Here is a 27,136-nt window from a genome sequence, read left to right on the forward strand (position 1 = left end):
CGATCATAAACAGTCCTCGCAAGAAGAAGTGGAGAGCTTCATTCTGGCGCTGTTTGTCCATGCTGCGCGCCACGTGTTCGTTGCCAGCGACCAAAGGCTGCACGCTATATTGCTCACATTCACAATACATGTTATCATAGACAGTCGTATGAGCTACGTAGCATCCGATTGACACGATATTCGTATATGCTATCTATGATAAGGTGGCGGTTGCTCCGCCACAGGCTCACTATCCCGAAGCATTTCCTCCAATATAAAGCTCTCGTCCGAGCCGCATACTGGCGGCATCTCTTCCGGCGGCCCAAGATGCCCACCAGGTCTTGTCATAGGCTCAATAACCACATTATCGATATCAATCTCATGCTCCGACTCTTTGCCCGCGCATTCGAGCAAGAGGTCGTACTTGACGTCATAGTGAAGTGCGACACCGTATGTTTTGAATGTGGGAGGCACAATCTTGTTGATCTCAAAACCCTCCAAGATAGTATCCAAAGTGAGTTCTATTCCAGGTTTACTGTATCGCTGATTGAAGAGGTCGAACTTTTCGACGCTCTCTTTCCGTATCTCTCCATTCGGTGCAGATGCTAGCGGGACTCGGAAGTTGATGTGTGTCATTGCTTGCGCGCGGATGCCGCGAAGATACACGGGTGCTGCCTGTGTGTCGCCGTCGCTTAGCGTTGCTTGCAGTGATAGCTTGATCGTGCTGGCAGCACCAACGCGATACTCTGGGGGTGCACTGAGTACTAACAGCGATGTCGAGGATATCTCTTCTTCTTTCCCCCCACCCCGCAGACCTGTCTTTAGTCGTTTTAGTGAGCTACGCCGCTCTCTTGATGGATCTGGAGTTGAAGGTCTCGATCTGCGCTCAAAGCGTATTGGTGGTGCTGGGACAAGAGCAGCTGGTTGCGCAAGACCCTGCTCCGGTACCGACGGACTAAAGCGGAGTTGCTGCACAACAATGGGACTTAGGGTGAATGAAGCTTGTTCCGTGACGAACTGTGCTCTCAGGAAGTATTCGTTACATATCGTGCTCTCGTTCCACCATAACGAAGGTGGAAGGGGATGGCCGCTTTCGTGCTCGAACAGAGCATCTGGTTTGAATGACGCATTGTTTTGCAGCTTCGTGGCATTTGGTACCGCTTCCGGAAAACGAAATTCGAAGGGGTACTCTACCCGCGAAGGAGGACAGGTTGCGCTGGGGGTTGCCCTCCTCGATAACGTTTGCTCTTGGCAAAACAGCTCAACTTCGGAGACATGCTGGTTTGCAGGATTGCGCTCGCTCGCGATGCGACAGGTCGTTTTGCCAATAAAGCTTATGGTGACGTATTTGACCTTGGTTTGTGATTTGACGTGGACAACGCCCTTCACCAAGTCGTTATTGGTGTGGATACTTCGACGGCTCGATCTCGTGAACGCGATGGAAATGGGCCCATCCGGGGTATTTTGGCGGTCTGGATGATGGTGATCGCTATAGAAATGTGGTTGAGCAATGTAACTGTAGAGGAGACGAGGCTGTGTTGCTCGACTCGCTAGCGTATTTGCCATGCAGTCTCGAGAGTCAGTTCGATGGCAATGTTGATGTTGAGGAAGCCAGAAGCAACGTATAGGTCAGCTAACACATGTGAGGTTTCGTGTGCTTGGCGGGTCACGCGTCGGGTGGGAGCATTCTTACAAGAAAGAACATTCTAAGGTTACCAAGCAGAGTGGTAAGATACCCCGCTTCTGTATTACTCAACCTACATGGCTGACGAAAGCCAATGCGCCTCTCGTTCAGGCTCTTCCGGACCGTGCCCGGAGTCACCTGACTATCGAGAGCGATGGATACTGACTAGTTACGGCTACATTGTCGGCTTGACAGTGTCTGAGTCATCCAAGGTTCTTCCTGGCCCGCAGGCATGAGATACCGTCAACATCCAAGCGGCGCCGACTCCTGAAGATCGCAGTCTTGCCATGAAAGCACAGACAGCGACATTGTTGGAACAATGCTTGAGTGATGCATACGCGCAGATAACAAGAGGGTTGGCGCTGTGGTTGATCGAAGCTTGGAGCACCTGCTAGGCCCGATGCGGATAGCATCGCCCCGTCTTTGATCCGCTTGTACCGGCTTGGAACCTCGCGCTTGACCGAGACCGCAAACAACTGCAAGGACTCACGACAGTTATCAACCTGTGGACTTCAAATCACCTAAACACACTAGCGCTGAAACGAATCTTCTTTCACCTCACAACACAGACGCTATGCATCGTTCACCCCACGACACAGACGCCATCTGCATGCATCCTCAATGTCAGAGAGCAGACAGGGTCGACCCTGTGGACAGGTCTTCGGCTTTGTTTTTGAATAAAATGGTTATGAGAAAGCTACAAAGAGAGTTAGAAGCGGATCCAGAAGTAGATCTGGCATCCAAAATCCCCTCTTCGTATGCACGTCGGCTTGCTGGTCGAAAGTCCGATGGTTCGTGGGCTTCGCATCACTATGCTTTAGTTGTAAAACTAAAGCTAACGCCTTGCAGCTCCATCTTGGGATGAGCCACATCCACAGCCTCGCAAGATAGACACTTCGCCATTTCCTGACGATGCTCGACAATTTCTCTATAGTCATACCTCAGCCACAGTCCTGTTCCCGTTCTCTGAATCCCTCCGAGGCCTTATTGAAAGCGACCACGACGAATCGTCCCTTGCCCACAGTATCCGCAAATTGGTTGAACAGAGCGAAGTTATCTGGACGCCACCGTTGGGCAAACACAGCATCGTCCTCAAGTGCAGTCCTGGTATTGCTCTCAAGATGATAATGAAGATGGACGACTTGACTGAATACACAACCCTGCAATACCTTGAGAAACACAAACCCGCTATTCCTGCACCAAGACCACTCGGTCTTGCACGCCTTGGTGACTGCTTCCTCGTCTTTATGACTCTCATGCCTGGCACGACACTCGAAGCAGTCTGGCCAAAATTAGATGACTCCCTTAAGCGCTCAGTCCAAGCGCAGCTGAACGATATATTCATCGAGGTGCGGTCTTTGACCCGTCCCGACGATATGCCACTTGGAGGTGTGGCAGGAGAAGGTTGCCAAGATGCGAGGAGAAATGTTCGCCGCACAACCGACCCTATTTGGACTACGGAAGATTTCGACGACTGGCAATTCTCCAACCCCCATTATGGAAGTCCAATTTACATCAAATTCCTCCGAAGTCTTTGCCCGCCCCTATCACAGAAGCATGTTCTCAGCCACAATGATCTTCGGCCTGCAAATATTATAGTAAAGCTTGAAGAAGGGCAGTGTCGCGTGACCGGCATCATTGACTGGGAATACGCCGGCTTCTATCCAGAGTACTACGAGTCTACCAAGGTGACGAATTGTCTGGCCACGAACGAGGATAGTGATTGGTACTTGTTCATTCCTGAATGCGTCTCTCCGCTTCGGAACGCGCAGAAATGGTTGCTAGACGCTCGCTGGTATAGTCATATAGCGTAGATTAGCAAATCACACATATTTTGGTTAGGCGCGGGCTCAAACTTGAAATATCCGCTAGGCCCAATATGGATGACACCGCCCAGTCCTTGATCCGCTTGTGCCGCCCGCCGGCTTGTAACCTCGCAGATGACCACGACTGCAAGCACATGCGAACAGCTACGACAACTTTGCGAATTCGGCACTGCGGGTTGGCTACAAGTTCCCATGATCACGGTCCGCGGAGGATGACAACAAATGCCCTCTCACGCTGCCCCGCAAGTCTAGGCTGCCACCCGAAGGACAGCCTGGGGCATCCTCCTCGCCCTTTTCAATGACGACGAATTGTCCCGCGAAATTATCAGCCGGCATAACGCTCCTGCAATCTGGAGCCGCACAGTAGCCTTGGAGGTCACAGAAATGGGCTGCAGGGCCTTATTCTGACGACGTGTCTCTTGCAGACGAGGAAAGAATCATGTCTTCTCGCCCATTGAAGCACTAAGAGAAGGCAGAGAGCAGAGACCGAGCAGTGTGGCATGGCTGTGCCGACATGTGCAAAGTTCTTGGCGGCGCTGCCTGCGAAATAGGGCCCTCTGGCCACCCTACGAGCATGCGCGCGCACGTAAGCGCAACACGAGTCCGCCTCTCGTCCTCTATTTTGCGCAACTGAGCAGAAAGGTAAGAAAGAAACACCCAAGCGTCCACGGGGAGATTTGACTATCATTTTTGTCGACGCGGGCTCGTATACAAGCTCAAATGCGCAGGCGGAGATAGCATCCGCGCAGGCTTACGTTCCATAACGCCGCCTTCTAGCATGGGGCGTTCCTGCGTGTCATCCCTGGTCCCAATTTACGGAGCAGATTACAGTGGCGAACCGGTCGCAGCAGAGGACTCGGCAATCGCGAAGGAACGATATGCTTGACTGTGCCACCCGCGATGTCTCACCTCCTTATTTCAACGTGCGCCCAACTTGCTGGATTACGCCTTGGGTATTATCTTGTGTTACGGAAGATGATCTCGGGTTCTGTTGTAGACAAAAGTCCAACTCCTCAGGCGACGGAAGTGTAAAGTGGGCGCAGCTCACAAGCTGACAGGCGTTTCTATGAAGGCCTAATCACCGGCGAAGGTTGAAGTCAAGACCACGAGCAGGAAATTCATGTGGAATCAGCGTAAAAAGCACATTGGAATTACTGGAAACAACAGCTAACAAGATATGCTACGCTTGAACGCATCAGGATACCATCGCTATGCTTGAAGCCAACACCGCACTCGATTAAGACGCTCAAACAAAGAGAGGTATGCTGGGTATCTAAGATAATAGACTATAGGCGAGTCCATATCATGTGCAGGAATAAAGCAAGAACTCAACCAAGAAAGACACCGGAACTCCAGCAAATCCCCTTCCATAACTCCAGAATCATGTCCGATCATGTAACCTGGCAAGATCAGCATTGTCGCCTGAGTCTCATGGCATTAGAACTCACCACTGCTCTCGCCGCTGCTTACTTTCCGCCGATCAATCCGCACTCTCTATTGTCTTGCATCATCCCAGACTTTGCAGCCATGGCACCTGTAGTGATTGCTGCAGAACGCACAGCCCGGATCCGCAGCAACACTGTTGTTGCCATAACATGAGCAGCATTGCCAACGCCACACTGGATTGTTGGGACGTTCTGTGTATCGACCGCCGTCGCCCACTGGAAAGCGTGTGTTGAGGGTGATTGACGAAGCGTCTTGATGAATACCCGAGAGCCTAGCCGTATTCGAGTGAGTCGCAGGGGTCGCAGCATGTTGGTGCGAATCCGAGGCTGGGGCAGCGGTGCTGTAGTTGTAGTACTCCGTTGCGGTCGGGCAACCATTGCAGAGGTAGTGGTTGCAGTTGGTGCATGCTGAGACGAACTTCGTGTTGTGAGGGCCATCCCGGCAATTGCAGCAGAAAACAGACATCTTGTCGCGAAGCAGCGGTGGTTGTTGGACGAGTTAGGGAAGAATGATTGTTGTAACTGGCAATGAAGTGTCTTGTGGAATTTTGAGATGTTTGGGAACGTTGCGATGCTATGAGCTTATGAGAACAAGAGAAGACGGCCTTCAATGGCATTTTATCTTGCTACTTAGGTATCCCGAGTCCCTCGAAGGACGCTCCGCTATGACATCTCTCCTTCTGGCGGAGACTGAGCCACGCTCGCCCCTTTGTGCCCTACAGTTAGCTTCCTCATCCTCCCCTCGTGCCACTCGTGATTTTGCTTGCAGCACTCATTTTGGTGCCTCATGTTCGCCTGGAAGCTAGGACAGGTCCTCCGAAACTGACCCACTGGCTCCACAATCAGCGGTCAACGTACGTCAGAAAGCTCGCTCATGACCATAATTAAGGAAGAGTGTCGTGAGAGAATACACCGGCGGCGCTCCATGATGACATTAGGGAAGTAACAAGGCAGGCCAGGAAGCCGGTCGGATACCGGAACAAAGGGCGTGACCGAGCAGAACAAAGTGTGGCGGTGCAACTTTGTGGAAGTAGGCAAACTGAGGCGGCATATTGGGCTCTATTAAGGAAGCCGGAGGCGTCATTCCAGCCTTGTGTCCCCAGTCCTCAGGTTGCTCTCGGCGCCAAGAGGTCCCTCTTCCTGCCTCGCGCGCGCTGCAATGACGCGGTCCCGTCAGCCACTTCGACGAAAAAGCAAAAAAGAAAGAGCCCTGGCTGGAACCGTTAGGCAGAACTCAAGAAAAAGCGAGGACATTTGTCCAATTATACGTTTTATCCAAGTCGCAATTTTTTGATTCGTTGCTGCAGTCGACTTTGTATATGCAAAGACGCCTGTGAATCTCCCGCTGAGGGTGTCGTGCTCCATGCTGAAACGAACGTTCCTGCATTCTTTCTGCAGTAGAGCCTGGGATGAAGAGCCGAATCTGGTCTGCATGCTGCAGTTCGCACGTCTGCTCACCACGCGGTTTCCGCTTCGAGCGATGGAGGCACATCGCTCCAACGTTGTTGCAGGAAGATGCATACGGCCATGATAGGAAAGTGGCAAGGTTGTTATGAGAGTGAAGCAAGCAATGATGAGGAGAATTCTATTGAGTAGCGAATTGTAAATCCAAGTAAACTCCAAAACCAAGATCCGTAAAGCGAATGTGCCGGGTGGTATGTGTCGTGCTTGTGGCGGACCACATCATGTTGTTGCAGGAACGAACAGCGCCATGTAAGCTATGCTTTGTCGAAATGCTCCAAATGTCCAACAAGTCTACAAATGTGGTATAGTGATTGAGAAAGCAGAGAAAGCGATGAGTAACGAGAGATCCCAATAAATAACCCAAGGAAAGAATATCCAGGAGAAGAGAGTGCCGCATAAGTATGAGCAGGAGCAGCATCAGAAGTGACTCTTCGTGATGATGTTGTCGTTGATGGTGTTTGTCGCATGCGGTGACGGAATACAAAGGTGTACGAATCCGCAATCGCATTTAGTACGTTTCTTCGACTCTGCATGAACCGCATATCTGATGGTTACAGCTCACACAGATGTTTTGCCAGACACTGATAGGTCCATCGGAACAGTTTGAGCAGAACCACACTTTTTCTCCATCCGTGGGAGCGGAATCATGATTGTACTGCCCGTTGACATCGGAGAGGCTGCTTGGAGGCGAAGTAGAATCTCCGCCGAATAGGGGACCAATGGGAAGCGCAATGGCACCGGTATGAAGCACAGAAGTATGGCCAGCGTCGGTCAGGGAAGATGGGGTGGCGTCATGGCGAACCGGTGTTGCTTGGTGACATTGGCCAGATATCGAAGAGCCGTGAAGATCATGCTTATGGAGATGGCGATGGGGAAGGGAGGTGTTGACCATGATGTAGATATAGTAGTGATTTTGGTAGGCAAAGAGAAGTTGATAGAGCGAGATATAGTGGTAGTTCTTGAGAGCTCGAGGCTTGAGGGCTTGAGTGGGTTGTGTTTTGAAGCGTTGAGAAGGCGTTTATGTGTTTTTAAACAGTTGCGAGACCAAAGCTACGCTGCTGCTTCGCCATGTTCCTCCGGAGGCGCTGCGCACCGCACTGATAGTCCTTTGAGACATCAGAATATGCTCGAGCGCAGATAGGGTGGCGGCCGATATGAGGCATACAGGCCTCAAGGGATACAATGAAGCAAATCCAGTCGTGAGGTGGGGGATGATGAAGGACCTCCCGGGATGTATGATGCATCAGCCACTCTAAATGGCGATACTCCATGAGCAACTTCGCTCGTGATGTCAATTACGTTGATATGAGAGTCCTCAGGTATTAAGACAGTGTTCTCCATGACGTTATTGGCAGTCGATGGGTGGCCTAGGGTTGTGTGATGAATAACTTCGGGGCGTGACAACTAGGTCCAGCTCCAGGAACGTATCGATAGGTCACCAAAGGATGAGTGGGAGGCATGTTGGCAAGGGCGAGGACGTTTAGAGTGACGTGCTCCACCGTCCGGTATCCAGGTAGATGGGCCCAACGGCGCCCATCGATGTAGGGCAGCAGCGGCCGGAGTTGTTACATTGCATAATTTACCTGGTATGCCTCTCCAATTATGGCGGGGCTGATATGGCACGAGCTGGCGGAACGAGATCTGGAGCTTGGTGTAATTCTATCGTCATGAGCACGTGAACGACTGTGGGCCCGACTGAACGCTTGCTTGGGCTACCCTTCTGGTACGCGGCCACCGGATGGGTGCATGCGAGAGGTGGAGGCCGAAGGAACGACCAGCCAAAGAACTGGTACTAACGCTTTTTTCTCTCAGAAGGCACGCCAGGGCCGCCAGTTCTATCCAGAGCAATTGTGGGGACTGATGGCATTGATGCTGATTAGGGGAAAGATCGAACGCCTGCCATCTGCACAGACCAGGAGGCATCCGAGTTCTCCTCGTGACCGTGTGCATTGGCCGGATTTTCCAACGAGCCTCGTTACCAGCACGTGTGGAATGGATGACGAACGTTGAATGGTGCCCATCTTCAAAAAAAATAGACGAGGAGTCTGAGTACGATGTTTGATAGGGCCTGCATAGCTCTGCCTGAATGAAGATTGCTGCGATCAGACAAAACTGGCCGGCGTTGAGATACCCCCTCGTGGAGCACGAGTCTTCCGTGATGAAGCCACCGTTTGCCTCAGGTAAAGGCACAGCCGATGCTACATGGACATGCCACCTCCTTGGCTCGACTAGGCAGGCGGTTCCCGAGACCAGGGGCAAATATAGCTGAGTAGAGTTGGGCTCCATCTGTGTCACTTGCAAGCCGCCGGAAGGTTGAGAAGGCCGTACCTTACTAAGGAATTCATGTATATTCGCACAGGTCATAGCCGCCTGGGCTAGTCGTATGTGTGATCTATTTCTGCCGGTGTGGATGCCGTTGCCAGATCCAGTGCCCGTGTTCTTCAGGCCTGGTATGCGGCCTGCCCTCTTCAACAGCCACTGACCAGTGCGGCTGATGACTAGTCGGCACGTCCATAATGGTACCTTAAGAGCTTGTCTCGTGCTTTACGAGCCAGGATACTCACCGAATATCCTTTCGCGTACGCCGAGGAGGCAGTGCTGGCAGCGGTAGGTTTACCGGCCCTGGTGATAGCCTGTTCACCGACGGCCGGGCACGGCTGAATCGAGGCCGCTGGCCACATATTGTAGCAGACGAACAATACCGTGCCGAACATATGCTGAGAGTTCGGATAATCTACCTGAAACCTTGAGATCAACGGGATTCTAGAGAAAAGTGCAGACACACTTACATGGGCTGGAGCCCAGCATTTGCCACTTGAGGTAACCCCAAGGCTCTCCGTGGATTCTGCCTGATAAATACGAGGCTAGCCATGGGGTCATAGATGGCCAGCGCTGCTAAGTTGCTAACATCGGCGGGCCGCGGGAGAGTCGATGGATCTTTCACCATTTCATGCAGGGCGCAGCAGGCATTATAACTAGACGCGTCCGGAGCCTCGTGGAGAAGAGCCGCATAGAGATCAGCTTGAGGCCGCGCCTGTTGTCAATCCGTGACCTCCACATATCCATATCGTAGATGATGTCTCGCCGCAAACAGCAATCGCTGGTCCTTGTCGGGGCCAAAAAGGCGGCTGCCAGCGTGTCAAAAGGCGAATGAAGCGCGGGAGATGATGCTCTACAAGGCTGTATTCCAGCTCATCTGCAGCCTCGCATAGCCGGTGAGTTCCAATGGGTTTAGCTCGGTCCATGACTTGCACCCATGGTACAAGTCCAAGAGCAGTCAATGGTGGACATAGACGCTGTAGGCCCAATGCAACTAGACTTGATCCTGATCTTGCCCGAATGGTCTCATGAGAAAAGAGGAGGGAATGTGAAGGTTAGGGAAGGCTGAGAAAGCTCGTGCGGGGTCTGTGTGCGGGTCATGCAAGTCGATGCACGCTGGCTTTTAACGCGTAAGCAGACTCCTTGGCTTCACTCTGCTTACAGAAAGCAGGATCGTAGGATAGAACACTGGCAATGGCATCATTGCCGGCCGACAAGAGCATCACGGTAGCGTTGATAGCTCAATTCGGTATGTGACGAGAGTCGTTGGTGGTGTTGTGCCGATCTTTCTCTTCGTGCGACGTGGGTGGATGCCGAAGTTCTGCCGATTGGACGAGCCGCGCACTACGCGTCGCCGGCGGTCGTGGAGAAGTGTCCATGGAGATGAGGCATGTTGTCTACAGAAGTTCAGCAATCGTTCGCGATGGTTGTGATAACGCGTTGCCTTGTCTTCCCCGTGGCTATTTCCGAATGATGATGACGTCTCTTGCTAACCAGCCTCGGACTAGCGGGACAAACACGTGCGCGAACTTCTTGGCTGCGCGCTGGGCGGCTTCACGCCGCTGTCGTGCAACAACCGGGAACGTCAGGCCTTCTCGAGGGCTTCGTCGACCACCCGTCTTCGCGTGCGACCCCGACTATCTCAATCTGCTCTTTCTTCTTCTTCTAGTTGCTCTCGAGCATTTCGTATAGCCACGCGATGGCACCCCCGTCAGTTAACGGCTCCCAGAAGCCTGGCGCGACAGACACCACGGCGATGGAACAGAACATAGGCCAGGCCACCTCCGTCATATTACCACTTCTCGAGTTCGGCGCCCTGGGGTACGAGACGTATGTCGTAGTCTACTTAATATGCGTCCAGTACCTCATAAACCCTTCTGACGACATCCAACGAGACTTCGGCATTCGGCCGCGACGCTCCACCGGAATCGCACTCATAGTCGTATACGCTATCCTACTCCTCCTCCTCATGGTAGCATGGCTGCGCCTACTACAATTGGTCTGGTCGAAGCCAGACCTCATACCTCTGGGTAATCCTTCGGTGGACAAGGCAGATGCGAGTACGAAAGGCTTCGGTTTCGACCAATACGATGCATACATCTGCGATTACCAGGGGGTACCACTCTGGTGCGAGAGGTGTCACAATTGGAAGCCGGATAGGGCACATCATTGCAAAGAACTTGGGCGCTGTGTGAAGAAGATGGATCACTACTGCCCATGGGCCGGTGGAATCATAGCGGAGACTACGCACAAGTTTTTTATGCAGTTCGTGGCGTATGCGTCGCTGTATACGATCTTCACTTGGATTGTGGTGGCCATTTTCTTTGCGGAAAGGAGTTCCAAGGTGCGCTCAGAAGCAACCCAGTGCATGCAGCAGGAGACTAACATATCGTAGATGGGCTCTAAGCCAGGGACATGGATCGGCGCGCTCGCAACAGCTGTGCTCTTCAGCATCTTCACCTTTACAATGACCTGTATGACAGGCTGGAATCTGATGATCAACTTCACCTCGGTCGAAGGTATCCAGCGCGGTGGCATCCACAACATCGCCTTCCTCATATCGAACCCCTCCCCGAACCCCGATACCGCTGCTCCACTTACTGCGACACCAACGACGTCATCCGGTAAACATCATAAGAAGAAGTCCAGCAGAGACGTGGCAGAAGAGAAGGAATTCGACAAGGAGGACTGGCCTGTTCTCACTACCGTCACCCGCCTACCGAACCGCTCGTATGTCGTCATGCAGACCAAGCCCTTGGAACACCCCTGGTATACTACACTCCTGCAGGGCTGGAAAGACACAATGGGCACGAACATAATAGACTGGCTATTGCCCTTTCGCCAATCTCCATGCAAACAAAAAAGCCATCGTGGAGAGTTTGAGTGGGGTGAGGTGGTATACGACATGGCGAAGATGTACGAGAAGAAGAATCCAGGAGCCAGTCTTGCTATTCTTGATGAGACTAGGAGGTCAAGAAAGTGACGTTGATGAGGGGTCCATTTTTGGATCCATTTTTGCATTGTTTCTTTTTCGGTAAGCGACTCGGACGTTGTTATATTTTTCCTCTTAGGATGTGATACCCATGTATGTTGTTAGTCGTAGGTTGTACATAATGGTCCGGTGGAGGGAATGCTCATCGCATTTGCAAAGGCTACTGCATACTGGACTGAGTGACACAAGTGATGCTGTCAAGAGGTGGCGGACCTCCCTTATCACAGCCACTCCATCCAGGTTCGTCATCCCTCCTAAACCCCACGTCAAAACGCCGACAAAAGCAAGTCATACTAACAGCAAAAAGCTCCGACGACGTTACCCTCACGTCGCACAAACATCCATCGCACGAAAACACTCCACGTGGCCCATCCCACCCCCACCCAATCAACCACCCCGCCCAACCCACCGTCCCCATGATAGGCCCAAAAGAAAGTCTGGTACACCACGACCAGCACCGTCCCCCGCCGATCCCACAGGCGATCAAAACAAGTTTCCGACGCGGGTAATCGAAGTTCGCGAACCAAACTCCTGCTTCTTCTGCCCGATGCCGCTGCCTGACGGTCCTTGTTTCCGTGTGGTGGTCGCTGGGGTCATGGGGCGTTGGGCTGTGGATCTGCGTGTGAGAGTGCCTGTTGATCAGTTCTAGATGGTGAGTCGTGTCGTTACTTTCCGGGTCGTTGGGGGGAAAAGTTTGCAGCCTGCGGAGCTGCGGACTATGGGATGTAAAGTTGATATGAAAGCATGTACGCGTAAGCTGCTAGAGGCTGTGGTGAGGTGGTCGGTGATTTACTTCATGCGCGTGGATGATAACTTGGAGTGTATCTTGTGGCCGTTACGCTTACTTTGTCAGAGCGCTCTTCATCTAGTCCAAGTGGAGGAGTGGCTGTGAGTTGCAGTCATTGTTATGCGCTCGTCGTCGATCTGACCATGTTGCTCGTACTCGTATTCCTATGGTGGGATCTACTATCTCTGTGGTCTTAGCCGCGCTCGTTATCTGTGGGTGTGTGACGTCCAGCTAGGCTGCAGTACCGCCAGTATCTCGAGTCAAACGGTAATCTTGACTCTTTGCGCGCAGCTATGATCGACCACGGTATAGCTCGGGACTTACCGCGATACCGACCGTGGGTGATACGAAGGATGAAGATCCTCATTTCATCCGTCGCAGTCAACCCCGGGAAACTATCTCGCGCTTCGCTTCGCATCGAGATCTGCGCAACGACGTGGAGATGCTCATCTTCATCTCATCAATGTAACGCGACTATCAGCTCCTGGGACAGGGACTGAAAAGTGACGTTTTGTACTACGACTTTGGCGGCTGAAACAATGACAGCCATCATGTTTGCCTGATGCCCCATGCGCCGCCTGTGAGGCTGCCGGTTTCCGGACAACGGTGATCGTGATTTCCTCCAGGAACGTTTCAGTCTACCATGGTACTATAAATGGAGACATGCTTCCCGCAGACTATACGGCTGCGTCTGAAAAGGCGAGAGCTTGGACCTAGTCCTTCCGTGTTTGCCATGAACGTGCGTCAGGCCGCCCAATCCGTAATGAGGTGTTTACAAGTCGGGTAGTTCACGCGAGCAGGTGGTTAAAGTGAAGAGTCAGCTGAACTTCTGAGTTCTTCTCCACTCGCCACGGAAGCCTCCTATCAATCAAGACGTGAGTGTCACTGTCAATAAAGTGCGCGACGGCTGTTCCGGTGTCACACCTATAAACTTGCTCTGAATGCCGACAGGTGTGATCCCCTTACAGTACGGGCCGCTCCATGGTATCCCTGTCAGCAGTGATTTTGGTCACGGTCCTTGGTTTTCGGGAAAGATGGTGGAGCGAGATTCGCAGGGCAAACCCTGACTCCGATCCCCCAATGATGTGCAGTGTTTCCCGCATCCAAATAGTGAGGGGTCAATCCCAGAAGAGGATCATAGCAAGGGTCTAATGCGACTTCATTCACCGGACTATGTGGAGTCTCTCCGGCTGAAAGGCTGGTTATCGAGTTCTTGGGCCAAGTGGAGTGCGAGTGAAGTTAGTGTGAGTGGGGCCCCGGCCTGTTTGATCCTTCACATCTGGAGGAGTCGGCCGATTGAAGTCGGTGGAGTTTTGATGTGTTGAGATTCGATATCACGAAACATGTCATGGCTCAACTTGTTCATACATGTTGCCGGGGTCGTTACTTCCCGAAAGCACGAGCCCTCTGCCAAACGGCTGGTGTTGCCTCTCAAGCACCACCGTTGTGTGTCATGTTTTAACTCTGGGGTTTTGAAACACCGGAGCTGTCGATGGCGTTTGAAGCGTAGACGCTAGATCGGTACCCGCGGACACCAGGGGGATGTCCGTTTGAACTTCCGCATTCGGCAGTGTGTGGGCCATGAGACCAAATCTGGCCATTCGCGATGAGGACGACTGGAGACTGCACTAGGCAATCAATAGTCTGGAGAGCGGCGGCATACACATGTAGCGCTCTCCGGGTTTCACCATGATACTGCCTGTAAAGTCTCTTTCAGTGGTTGCGGAGGGTTCACGATTCTCACACGAAGCGGGTTAGGACAGTGTCTGTGAGTCTCGTAGAGCTTTGGTGAGAAGATCGCATTGTGATTAGGCTATGTAGGAAACAATCTTCGAGGCCGAGGCCGATGGAAAACAACGCTGTAGCAGTTCCAGTATGCTGCGTTCTTAGCGCAAAATGCGCCCCAACTCCATATCCCAAAACGCTGATGTATACTCCGTTTTGGGTCCCAGGGTATTCGACTGAAAGAAAATGGCCAGATCATCCATGCGCCTGGTCAAGGTCGCAATATCCGACATTGCCCGCAGAAGGCTGTGATGATACAGGCTGCCCAAGAAACAAAGGTATCCAGATGCTTCTGGTTCCACCAGAATGCCGAAAGCGGAAGAGAGAGTAAATGATGTGCGCGATTAAACTCGTCATGATGAAGGTTGAATGGAAGATTCCGGTGCGTCCCAGCGCCTACTGGTCGGTCGCGCTTTCCTTGGGCGGGCCCATTTGCGTGAGACACTACGCCTCTGGGCCATTGGCTTCACGCTCTCGCTGTTCCTTTTGTGGAGCACGACGACGAGCGTTGATAAACCAGTTGGATACCTAGTGGATGTCAGCACTTTGTTCGGTACACAGACGTAAACTCGTGTGCATGCTAGAAAGGATTTGCGAGGGTAGCAAAAGGACCGACAGCACGCTGTAGTCTAGAGGATGTGACACTGAAGGACAGGAATGGCAGATGTAGTGAGGTTGTCAAAAAATAACGTTGGTGCTGGGACAAGTCACGTACCTGATTGAGACTCAATCCAGTCCGGTTGCAGAGCTCCATCTTCTGGTCTTCAGTCGGATAAGGCGATGTTCGGTTGGCGGCGAACCAATCTTTCAGCAAGTTGGTAGCTTCTTTGGGCAGGTTTCCTCGGCGCTTCCTGTTGAATGCGTTGTGATCAAGGCCCACGTGCTGCTGGAATCGGATGTCGCCATACTGGGAGTCGTAAGTTGGGTAACCAGGTCGAGTAAAGAAGGATTCATTCTGTCGCTCGTAGCCACCGTAGACAGCAGCTTGGGGTTCGTGGTAGTAGCTGGGTCGTGGCTCGTACATGCCACCTTGCTGAACCATGGGCTGCTGGAAAGGGCTCTGCCCGATAGGCTGCTGGAGAGATGGTGGTGCGTAAGACATGTGACCCTGGGGTGCTGGTGATGACTGATGTCGCATGTGCGGGTTCATAGGCATTGGCTGCTGCTGGGGTGCCGCGTATGAATGACTTGGACGATGGAGCATGCCAGATCCGACGGGCTGCACTGCGTGTTGCTGGGCGATGCGGGGTGAGTAGCCAGAAAGGGCAGGGTCAATAGCACTGCTCATTCGACGGCCCTGCATAGGCGGCTCGTAGATATCGCCGAGCGTGTCGACGCGCCTTCTCTTGCTGTCTGACCAAGATACATCTTCAAACTGAGGTTGCACGTGGGGAGAGCTTTCAGCAGAGTCATTTCGACGCTGAGGCGTCCGCGGGGGTGTGGTGGTCCGCGTAGTGTGGAGAAACTGGAGGAGTCAATCGCCTGCAGATGGCATAAATCGGCGGGAGGGAGACATACCTCAGAAAACGAAGGAAGTTTGCCAGGAAAGTTTTGCTCTCCGGGCTGGATGGGCGGTGAGCTGCGCATGTGGTGGTTCTGTGATTCTGTCAGAGTGGTGCTCGACGGTCGTGGTTCGTCGCCATCGACTGTGTCTGGAGTAGTCGTAGGCAGGCGTGAGTCGGGCAGCATTCTCGGCTCTGGTGAATGCGATCGGCGGCGTGTGGGCAAAGAATAGGAGCGCGGCAAGGCAAGTGAACGGGCGTTCTCGCTAAGTGCATCCGCAAAGTGGGGATGGCCATAGTACTGGGCAGGTGCGCGGGGGCAGGCGAAGGGCTCGGATGCTCTTGCCCTCAAAGTTGCACTCTCTTGTCCGTGGACACGGAAGGGATCATGCAACGCGGGCTCGAGAAATCGCGGAGGGATGGGAGTGGGCTCGTGTAAAGAAGAAGGAGACTCTGGTTCTTGACTTACCGCAGCGACCATGTTAGCCAGCGGCCGTTCGGCAGGATGTGCAGAAGTCATCTTGCGCGAGTGCAGCGGTTCACAGTGACGGTGCGGAATATCTTGGAGAGTAAGATATTCCATATGTGCAACGGCAACACTGCTTAAATACTCTAGCATGCACGCGTTAGCAAATAGTCACTTGTGTATCAACGTCTCCATGCTGAGTGGGCGGACTGTCTTGCTCTCCCAAAGTACTGACAGCTTGGTACCGCTCTTTGGCTGGCACCGTTGAATGCCATCACCCACGAGCGGGGTCCCATAGGACGATAGGCAGTTGGGCGGCATTACTCACCCAGGTATTATGGTAGTGATGTAACAATTAACTCGAAAGGGCGACCAAGGGTCCGCTGCAGGACTACCGAACCACAGATTCTATATCGCAGATATATGAGTGGTGAGGGCGTGCGAGGGATTAGTCGTAGGATGGGTGTCGTGGACGGGTGGTGACAAGGGAGCCGGCGCAAGCACTCAGCGATTCGCAAGAAGATAGTTGGGCGTGATGGGGTCGTGATGACGGGTCCGAGGCGTTTAAGAAGCAGCAGCACCGTGAGCGAAGGAGGCGTTTCTAGGCTAGGAGGGACTGCAACGGGCCGTACATCAAGCATGCCCTGCGATCTTGCAGCACCAGAAAGCGCGTCAGGGGTGATGCCAGTTGGGGCCAATGAAGGACACACAAGCGTGTTTAGCACCACGTCTGTGGACTTGACAGGTGAGGGTTAAAGTTTGGTCTATATTCTCCGAGCGTGACAATGCAGGCTCTGGCCGGACGCAGGCCGAGCGCAGGAAACAAGAGACGCTCAGTCTACGCCGCAGATTTCGAGGCACGAGCCCGTCGGTGCTGGAGTCGCGCCATCTGCTGCAGACGCCATTGAGCGTCGGCCGGTGTCTCCACTGCTCGCATCGTCGCAGATCTCGCTGCTTCTGACTCGCCGCAGGCAGGCGCAGGGGTGCCAAATGCCTCTCGCCCATTTCGTCGCACCCTGCCCGTCGATTACCTCATCCGCCCTCCCACACACTGGATGCCGCAGCAACCTCACAGCGTGCCATCGCGGCGGTAGCCGCCTGTGGCCAAGCATTGGCCGACGCGGTCGTTGTGGTCTGGCGCCTCGCCGTCGGCCAGCAACTACAAGCAGTAGTTCATCGACAACAGCCTCGCCATAGGTCGCTACCGCCTACCCCCATCTCAAGCCCTGCGCCCGCCAGCAGCAAACCATAGTGGTAATTGCGTCGAGGCTAGCATCCAGCACACGCTACTAACTCTCGCTGCTGCTGGACCTGACTTGAACTCTCCCGGGCACCGGTGGCACGGTACCCTTATGGTTGCTTTTGCCGGAGATATCTGAATCGACAGAAGCAGCACAGCATCTAGGGCAAGTGGGGTAGGTGCAGCGCAGCAGCATCCAGGACATGGCCGCGGGTTGCACTTCAGTCGAGAGCGGAGTGTAATCCGACGTTATGAGGGCTGCGGTGCACCCCAGAGCCACGCTGACGGCGTGTATGTCACCCAGCACAAGGTACGATACCCGGCAGACAGCTGCCGCAGGACAGAACCAGGTCGGTGGCTGAGCGTGGTGGACACTTGTGCAACGGAGCTTTTCCAGCATCCAGGAGCGGGAAGCCTTGGTGTCGTGACGGGGTACAGAAGCAGCTAGTGCTGCAGCAGCGAGCTTTGGGAAGGGAGAAAGAGGCGTTCGTCCGGTGGGACAGGAATAGCAGCTAGAGCGACGACGTAGGAGCGCGGGAGATGATGCACGGCGTTCGATTCTCCACCATGTGCCAGGCACGACTAATTGGGGAGCCGTCGCCTGCAGACCCTGAATCAGTTGGCGAGTAGTGCAGCAGCAGTATCTGCGAGACAGGTTGCGTGTGCCGTCTGGAGTCGGCGTGCTGTCTGCCAGTGCCTAATACACGCACGCAGCCGTCGCCGTGAGAGCTGGCTGTCGTGGTGGAGAGCCCCTCGCAGTGCGGGCGGATGACAGATGTCAGGCTCATGCAGACCTCTGACGGTGGCATCGTGTGAAGAGGTGCGACCTTGTCTGCGCCGCCATGATTGGCACAGGGATGACTGGCACCTTCCCGCTCTCGGGGTCGCGCCTGCCCGATTCGCTGATCGCTTCCCGCTAGCCGGCCGATCAGACCTCGCACCTGCGCCTGGACGCCAGCCCTCGACATTCAACTTCCGCCGTCTCGCGTGCCGGGTCGCTGCCGTCAACTGAGACCTTCTCCACGCTGTCGCCGTCTGCGCTCGCCGTCTTGCAACTCGACGCGACACCACGGCAAACTCTGCGCTGCCCTAACTGCGTCTATCGAAATCTACGAAACTTTGTCGCGCCCCACCATCCCAATCCTTTCGCGTTGTGTTTCGCGCTTCCAAATTGACGTCGACGCTCGCAAGGCTCTAATCTTGCCTTTGCTGCGTCGTCATTGGGTTCGGCATCGCTGCCGAACTGCAGCGTTGCCATTATGCTTCAGCGCCACACCGACGAGATACCAACCTTGTGAACTGCTTGCACACCTGCATCGTCTGTCCTGACCGCTTGTCGGCTCGTGCCTGCTCCCACTATCTTGGCCGCTGTCCGCACTCACCATCCCGGCATGAGGGTAAACCTCCCGCTCGGGCTCGTATCGTTTTCGACCCCCTAGAGTGGTGGCCAGGGACGCTCGCACAAGGTCCGCTGCGCTTCCATCGCCGCAAGCCATCGTCACACGGCAGCAGTTGACCGCCTGACAGTCCGTCAACTTTGCTTCAGGCGGCTGCGGTTCGTTGTTGTGTCACCCACCGTCTCTGTGCTATGGCCCAGGGGGCTGTCAAACTGCTGCAGTGTAGCACCGCTTCGATACTAATAACTAGTATAGGGCGCCTTCCGATCTGGATCATCAGTCATATCAAATATGCCCTACATCCACAACTGTCTTTGCACCTCGTGTGGAGATGGCGCCGCCGCCCCTTGCTGGCGATCATCTAGGGCGGGGAAGCCCTTGCATTCCAGGTTGCGGTTCTGTCTTGATGAAATGCAGCTGCCGTGACTGGCGCCGTTGCACCAGACGGAAGCCACGAGCGCCATCTGCTGCGCGGACAGACCTCGAACCAGGTTTCCAAATACTCCACACACGCTGTACCTCAACATTTGCGTCTTCAACAACCGAGATTACCAATCGAGCAGTCTACACGACAACCGCATGCTAGTGTTTGCCCGGCGCTCCATATTCAAAGTTACGTTGAGGCTCTTTGGATTTGGAAGACGACGAGACCTCGTCCGCGGCCTCCGAGACCGGTATCAATGCTGCCGATAGTTGCAACACTTGACGTCTTGTACTCGTTAATCATGGTGGCCTACTACGTCGCCTGATTATCATCATGCTCACCGCTCAATCGGCAATTGACGTGCAACCGGTCTGATTTGGTCTGAACAACCTCATCGGAAGAAAGAGATTGGAGCCCAGTAGCATGACGATAACTAAACAAGTGGGCGGGTGGCATTCGTAGCACCTGTACCAGGCTCGCCTCTCGCTATAGATACAGATCCGTGTCCGGAATCACGGAACTTCCATCCTCATACCAACGAATACTGTACCTGCAATTAATGTTTTGACTGTCCGTAGCGGACGGTAAGTCATGCAAAAGACTTGATTCAGAAAGAGGGGTCTGCACAAAACAGTTCCACAACACATGGTGGCGTGCATGCGTATCATGCCCCACTCTTCTTTCCGGTATACCAGCATCTTGCCCAGTGAACTGATGTTTTATCTTCAACAAACACTGCAGGTTCATTTACCCGGTATCTGGGTTCCCTTCAACAGCAGTGCGCACTTCTACTTGCAGGTCGAAGTGTTTTCAGGCAAAATGAGCAACATATGCACTGCTGGTAGTCATCGACTAAGATCGTACTTGTTGAATCCACGCGCGTCCGGCTTCAGATGTGGAGAGATCTCTTAATTCAATCGTCACTCTTCTAGCGTTGATATGTTGTATGGTGAATTTTTGTTTCAGGGAATGACGTTGCCATAGGTTGTGTAAGGGGTCCAAGGATAATACTTCCCCATTCTCCATAGCTTTAGATCGTTGCAGTATCCTAGATTTGCGCTAACAAGATGAAACGATAGGCAGCAGACACTTCAAGTCAAAGCTGTCAGCTATGCGGAAGCTGGACGCCTTGAAGCCAGAAGCGGTCGATCTGGAGAGTGTCAGACGCTCTTCTAGATGGCGCACTTGTCTCTCAATAGCATAGTGAAGGCTATCGCGATGCAAGTGCGTTGTTTTAACTGGCACCATCGCGCTGTGTACTGGTTTACTGCACGCTGCTATGGCTGTCATAATCTCAATACACTTTGGGGTTTTCAGCGAATCGGCATCGCTCCGCTGATGCTTAGTGTGTGTCGCCTTTATCTGTCCGAGGCTCGAAAGCATGATGCTAACCAGAAAAGCTACAGTTTGGGGGCGTCATCAAGATCCCACATTCCTGGCCCACTAGCTGAAGATACTATCGGAGACCCACGGACCTGGATCAGAGATCTCTTTGTAGATCGAAGCCCTACAATCTCGCTCCAACGTGCACTAGATACATCGCTAGAACTAACATCATCTTCCGCACGCGACAAGCGAACGCAGTCCTCAGCGGAATTGTCGCCGTGGAGTCTATCGGTCATGTTTGAACAATTTTAAAGGCACCGTCGTTGCTTGCATGGAAGGCTCTCGTTAATGGCAGCTTAGAGCTTCGCACTTGTTTCGCATTCGCGTTGGTATGCAAATTCGCAAACATGGTAATCTAGGTAATGTCGGCTGTGAAATTTGTCACTTCCCCATGTTGAGCGGACAATTTCCCACTGTCTCTTACGCGCTAGGTGCACGTTCGCTTCCAGTCGAATGAGGTCTCTGTTGTGACCTCGGCAGCTGACGGTTGCCAATTAGGCTTGGTTCCTGCATATGACTAAGCTGCGCGAGCCGCAGATCGTTGGCTCAGCCACCTTCGACCCTTCTTTTCCCAGCTGAGATCGGCTTCACCTGCCGTTCTCACACATCTGCTGGCACTCACGCTGCAAAATCAATATTTCGGACGGCCAGGGTAGGCGATGCGACCGCTACGACTTGCCCTGACTGCAGGACAGCATGACGCAGTCGTGTAGTACCTCCAGAAATCGACGGGTTCGCATTCACTCCCACATCACTATTCAACATCACTATTCAACACTACAAAGTGACATCTTGACAGCTCCCGTCGAGCTGGATCATTTACTTCCCGTCAACTAATGCTGCCAAGCGTAGTCGGCTCGGAGAACATCGCTCGTGGTCATATACGCGGATTAGCATGCGAAAGAGAACCCGGGACAATCAAGATCTCTTGGCACGGGAACAAGAGTCTAACGCCGATCCGGCGTGCGGTTACCATCAGCCGCAGTCGGTGCTGATCCTGATCGTCCGTCTCCTGGGAGAGCGCCCCACAGAAGTCGTTGACAACTCGGTAGACAGTAGACACAGCCACAATCCCGCCAGGCATCCCTTCTGCAGTTCCATCGCGTACCCGAAGATCAAGCACTGAGCAGAATTTTCGCTACGAGTATTGCGGACCTGTTTTACGCGAGAAAACTACAGCATGCGGCGCAGACTAACGACGATGGCCTACTGCATTTGGACCTGCGTGACAGCGCACCTGCATCCATCATCTGGGACTCTGTCCCCACCGTCACCGGCCGGTGAGCTCTACGCTTGTTATCCTCTAACCACAAGCTTCAGGGGTGCACGAGATATCACTACTATATCTTGTTGGTGCATGATGGCTGCAATTTGTGTGTAAGTTGTGCGCATGGTACCGTCGTCTCTCTATTCCAGACCTGGCCAGCCTCGAAGCACTGGCTCGGGATGTAAGGATGATCGGTGCCGTCTCCGTTTCGCAACCAAATTACCTGCAGTGGCTTCAACGCTAACACGTGGCTCTTTCGGAACACCTTCGCGGAATGATGTGATAGCGGGAAATGGTGTCGTTAGCACAGGGTTCCGACAGGCTCCGTTTCGGGGCATTTACTCACACCTTGGTACGTCAGATGTGTCGAAACGGATCACTAGGTGCTCTAACGCCAACCTTAATTCCAGCCAGGCCTGGCAGGACCTACCTCTCCCGGTCACAAGGTAGACCCCCGCTGCACTTCAAACATCTCGAACAACGACAATCGTTGTAGATGAGGAACCTTACTATTGACTCTCCTTTACTGTGCAGGTGTCGACAGCGTATCCTAGATTTCTAGGGAGAGAGAGCGTCTGCAACCACAAATGACGAATTGCAACCACGATCTCGTGAGAAATGACGTCAGGCCTCCATACGAGTATACGAGATCGAAACCATGCTCTTCATCGAGGGGAGATCTCAGCGCAACGTCCCCCGCCGTCACTGTCAACGGGTCTCGGAAACCTCGCCTATCGCGGTACATCAGAACTGAAAATCCGCAATGTAACTGTGTATCCTGTTGCATGCCGCAAAAGCGTAAACACCGGGCTGAGCAGAAACGCTCATTGCTCCGGCGCACCTCATTCGTGCGCCTCGCTCAAAAAGAACCCACCACCAATCCACATCGCCACCCCCGGCCGACAGCGTACTGACAGCATGCAATGGCGGAGTTGCGCGATACATTGCAAGGTTTTAGGCGTGACATCTGTCGCTCTTTTTTGCTTCTCCCGTACCGTTGGCTGTGCAGTGTAGATCAAGAGTTGCTTCTCTGTCTTCCTGGGCACGCGAGTCCGGCCAAGCCTGGCGGAGATGCCTCCGCAACGCCTCGGTACAAAGAAAGGGAGAGCTTTTAGGTAAAGGCGTTCAGCTGCGTATAGGTGCTGTACCTAAGGCGCATGCGTTCAGGCGAGCATCGCCGGCTGAGGGTGTGGTGCTCTACTTTCAAGTCCAGAGCCACCTTTCTTGCTTCCTTTTTCGATCTCTAGGTGGTGATCTCTTCGACTGCATCTCCGGCGTCATTTGCAGAGGGGGCTGTGTGCATGATCCAAACCCCACGAGTTTTGAATGCCACTATTCGCAACTATGCATGACAGCATTAGAACAACACTTGACGTCGTTTGATGAGTAAACGCTTCAGGCGGGTACAGTGCCCGCACGTGGTCGACCGACACCATGGGGTAGTGCGGCTTGTATATTAGCGCGATTGATTTGTTTCAGAGATGTGATATCGATTCTTTATTAAGTGTACATCCGGAGCGGAAAGCCATTCGTTCACCCCGGGCCTTCTCTCGCGGCCCAAGTCTCGATGCACTAGTTTAGCCGTAGCTCTTGGTAGCGTTAAGTACCTTTTCTAATCATCTGTGAAGAAACTCTGGATTCTGGAATCAATATTGCTTGTAAAGGCGATCGTGATGATGAGTCTAGCTACACGCCGAGGCTCGTATTGTGTGACTTGTACGTATCTTTTACACTGTTAATTTTGAAAGAGAGCAATCTAGCCTCTGCAATAGCATCGCTTGGCCTACGTGCAGCTTCTCGGCCTTGAATCGATGCATGATCATGAATGTATGTGTAATAATGATATGAGAATGACTTCAGAGCTTAACAGATCATTTCTCAGATACTAATGAAGACCGTTGTTGACATGCGTCAGACATGGAGCAGCACCTGTAAATGCATGCTAGTCCCATCGCAGAAATACCTATGTACACATTATTGCTGGATGTATTGTGCCGGATACATCTGCCCAGGCATGCAGTATACGCATCCGTGTATCAGCCTAAACAGAACACGAGAGAGCACAACGCGATTTCTTGAGATACGAGAAAGGACCGAAGAGTCGACGTTGACTTTAACCGTTATCTGTACAGTATCAATACATCCTTGTATCCTCCAGCCTTCCCTATCAAGAAGCCTACGTGCCCAGCGCCATCTCCGTAGCCCCTAATCCTCGAACCCATCTTCGTTCTCGAAGCCTTTGTACTCATCAATCTGTGCGTTCAGAGATGGCTCGGAGGAGTTTGATCCACTGTCGGACGTCAGGAAAGTTGTGCGGACCCATGGGAGACTCGGTCAGTACAACACCTTTGCAAAGCCAATTACCCCTCGAAATATCCTTGGCTGGCTTCGTATTTGCAAACAGCTCGCGAGCCTAACCAAGGTCGAAGCCGAAGACACATCAGACTAGTCGCTACTGGTAAGTAAAGATGGCCGTAAAGGTTTGCGATTGATTGAATCTGCTTCATCTCGTCAGATTTCTCAATGTTGTCCGTTGGAAATGGAATCGGGGGCCCGTTGAACATCCCGTTGCGTGAGCTCATACCCCAGTCAGCGAGATCGGTCTCCAATAGCTCGGGAAATACCTGTGCCAGACCAGCTGACATTAACGTCTTGTACGATACGGCCTTGTATCCAATGCCTCTGATTGGTCCATGAGCCAAGTACTCATGAAGTCCGTCGGGCTTGAACAGGTGCGGAACATGCCAGACCAAGACGTCTCCATCCAGCTGGTGTGTGTCCATGATTGCGACGTGGGGACCGTATTCTTCTTCTATGGATCCAGCATAGCAGAGAGCTAGGTGAAGTGACCCCGTCCATGAGCTAAATTCGGAGGTGAAAACAGATTCGGTGTCGTAATGGTCTTGCACCATTTTGTAAAGCTCACTTTCAGGCTTGTCGTAGAATCTGCTTCCAGAGGCTTTCTTCATGAAGCCGTGCGGAATGATCTCCTTGACACTGTTAGTTGCGTGTTCTGATCCTCCACCGCTGTTGCTGCTCCAAGTACGAAATAAGAATTGAGGGATATGGTTCTTGCGGAGATCTGTGAGAGTTAGCCAAGAGCGTGACGTGAGAGCAGGGTGGAGTACCTTCGAAATATGCCTTGCGGTCACCCGTAATTGGCTCCATGTTGCTTGCGTCCAGCATGATCGCCTAGGTATAGTCAGTGTCGATGTCGTGGTTAAGGCAGAAAGCTCTTTGAGGATAGGTATTGGATGATAGAAGAAGATTGAGGAATTGTTGGATACGGTTATAAGTGCGAGAGCAGTTTTTCTAGAGAATTACGATTTTGATCGCTCTTATTGTCCTTGCGACACAATAGCAAAAGACGGGAGGTTTCGATTTTCAAGTAAGTGAGGTGAAGGCGACAGTCCATCCTCCAGTCACCAAGAGTTATCCGCCTAAGTACTAGGTAACGACTCTCTTTGCGATAGCAACTTCGACACAAACTTCGGCGGCATTGAAAGATGTTAGGGGTTCTTGTACTAATTGGTAGTATTAAGCAGCTTAGCTCACGCTGAAAATATTGTCATTCGTTGTCTATAATACTATCTCATGTATTGAACAACAAAGCCTCCAGTGGCCGCAAGAAACACTACCTATGCTCTGAATATACATCCCCTAGTCTCCAGCAGCGCAAGTAGTATGTCCAGAAGGTCGCCTCACTCTTTGCAGCAAGCCTCAAGACAGACTAAACGTACGTTCTCGAAGTGCACGGATATGCCTGCCTCCAGCAGCCGACCAAAAATCTCCACTCCAGCCTCTTTATAGTCCTTTACTCGCTGCTTCGGGTCGTTGTCGAAGTCGAGAGATATTCTTTTCAAGCTGCGCAGCTTGCTGCGGTCATCCAGAACTCCGGAGATCCACTCTATCACAGCGGTAGTCGGATCAGCTACATTAAGGTAGTCTACATTCGGCGGCAGCGCCTCGAACGGATGGAGAGGGGAACATCCGTAGGGGGTTGAGTTGATGAGAACACTTTGCGGAATGGATAGGCGCTTTATTAAAGTGAAACGTTGCAACGATCGTGATGGTCGGAGGTAGTCGATCTGTTTAGAATCTCCGGTGTCAGAGCACTTTAGCTCCAGCTCTTCCAGAAGATGTGAGGCAGGGATCAGCGGATCGATAATGATGGAAGACGTAAATCCTTGCTTAGGGTAGCATATGCGTTCTTCTGTCGGGATGCCGGGATCATAAGAGCTATAATAAGCCCGAACACCATCATACATGTTGCCATCTTTTTTTCTCCAATTGGTAAAACACAAGCGCAAAGACCTCAGGGCGGGGACCCGTTGGAAGAAAGGCGATAGGTCTTGTGTATCCGCTGGCTGATATTCGTAAAGTGTTGGGCGCCGTAGTGTCAAGGTAGTGATACCATGAAATAGGATGACTGGTTCTTTGTCCCATGCTACGAGCTCTGTACAATCAAGCTCCAGGTGTAGCAGCTTTGGAAAGGTAGACCAAGACCTGTTCATTTCACCCCAAGCGCCAGATAGCCTTCGGAGCTGTGGAAGAAGCAGAAGATCAGGAGCAGTAACATCATGCGCTTCGGCTATGCCAGGGAACGTCAGACTCAGGCTTGGTGGCGTCATGAAATCCTCGTTATCTCCAGAGCAGAACGTGAGAGTCTGCAGCTGATCTGTCAACACCAGCAGTAGGCCAATGCAAGCATAAAGATTGCCATATTTGACGAAGCTAACCCACTTCATCTGATCGATGGGCCAAGATTGTGTCGACTTTATTGCGTGTGTGACGACCTGGTCCCAGCACTCCTCATAGATTATAGCTAATCTGTAAATTGGCTGAACACCACAATATCCCGTTATTTGCAAAGAGCGGACCTTCTTAGCGAGATCTGGCCGTTGTACTAGGGTTCTGAGGAGTTCCAGAAGAGACTGGGAATACTTCCTCAGACTGATGGAAGTGTGGAGAGCTTCTTGCGCGATGTCGCGGAACTCGCGTGCAGTTAGGGCTAGGTCTTTAAGATCGGGTGGCTGAAGGCGCAGCGCGATATCAAGCAGGAGATCGTCCGGTAGGTTCTCAAGCTCGGCCATGATCGCACTCTGAGATGGAGGTATCGACTAGAACTGGGTGTATGGTCGTGGCAAGTTGGAGATAAAATGAGGATGTCAGC

The 27,136-nt window shown here is 52.7% G+C and overlaps 6 protein-coding genes across 6 annotated transcripts; 2 read left to right on the forward strand and 4 right to left on the reverse strand.

The window, feature by feature from the left end:
* Nucleotides 1-189: 189 nt before the first annotated feature.
* On the reverse strand, nucleotides 190-1,545 carry J4E79_002049 (uncharacterized protein; the record flags this gene model as incomplete). Its single annotated transcript, XM_049350952.1, has 1 exon — nucleotides 190-1,545. One exon carries the CDS (start codon nucleotides 1,543-1,545, stop codon nucleotides 190-192), a length of 1,356 nt encoding a protein of 451 aa, XP_049214791.1.
* Nucleotides 1,546-2,784: 1,239 nt separating this feature from the next.
* Nucleotides 2,785-3,477, forward strand: J4E79_002050 (uncharacterized protein; the record flags this gene model as incomplete). Its single annotated transcript, XM_049350953.1, has 1 exon — nucleotides 2,785-3,477. One exon carries the CDS (start codon nucleotides 2,785-2,787, stop codon nucleotides 3,475-3,477), a length of 693 nt encoding a protein of 230 aa, XP_049214792.1.
* Nucleotides 3,478-10,416: 6,939 nt separating this feature from the next.
* Nucleotides 10,417-11,700, forward strand: J4E79_002051 (uncharacterized protein; the record flags this gene model as incomplete). The annotated part of the gene is made up of 2 exons (XM_049350954.1): nucleotides 10,417-11,061; nucleotides 11,113-11,700. The coding sequence occupies 2 exons, from the start codon at nucleotides 10,417-10,419 to the stop codon at nucleotides 11,698-11,700; spliced, it is 1,233 nt and encodes a 410-aa protein (XP_049214793.1).
* A 3,025-nt stretch (nucleotides 11,701-14,725) lies between these two features.
* Nucleotides 14,726-16,444, reverse strand: J4E79_002052 (uncharacterized protein; the record flags this gene model as incomplete). The annotated part of the gene is made up of 5 exons (XM_049350955.1): nucleotides 14,726-14,809; nucleotides 14,997-15,746; nucleotides 15,800-15,877; nucleotides 16,253-16,382; nucleotides 16,437-16,444. 5 exons carry the CDS (start codon nucleotides 16,442-16,444, stop codon nucleotides 14,726-14,728), a joined length of 1,050 nt encoding a protein of 349 aa, XP_049214794.1.
* Nucleotides 16,445-24,168: 7,724 nt separating this feature from the next.
* On the reverse strand, nucleotides 24,169-25,149 carry J4E79_002053 (uncharacterized protein; the record flags this gene model as incomplete). The annotated part of the gene is made up of 3 exons (XM_049350956.1): nucleotides 24,169-24,253; nucleotides 24,328-25,045; nucleotides 25,092-25,149. 3 exons carry the CDS (start codon nucleotides 25,147-25,149, stop codon nucleotides 24,169-24,171), a joined length of 861 nt encoding a protein of 286 aa, XP_049214795.1.
* Nucleotides 25,150-25,664: 515 nt separating this feature from the next.
* On the reverse strand, nucleotides 25,665-27,056 carry J4E79_002054 (uncharacterized protein; the record flags this gene model as incomplete). The annotated part of the gene is made up of 1 exon (XM_049350957.1): nucleotides 25,665-27,056. One exon carries the CDS (start codon nucleotides 27,054-27,056, stop codon nucleotides 25,665-25,667), a length of 1,392 nt encoding a protein of 463 aa, XP_049214796.1.
* Nucleotides 27,057-27,136: the final 80 nt, after the last annotated feature.

The sequence above is a fragment of the Alternaria viburni genome (genome assembly GCF_023758015.1).
Source record: "Alternaria viburni strain BMP 2772 chromosome Unknown scaffold_3, whole genome shotgun sequence".
NCBI classification, from domain to species: domain Eukaryota; kingdom Fungi; phylum Ascomycota; class Dothideomycetes; order Pleosporales; family Pleosporaceae; genus Alternaria; species Alternaria viburni.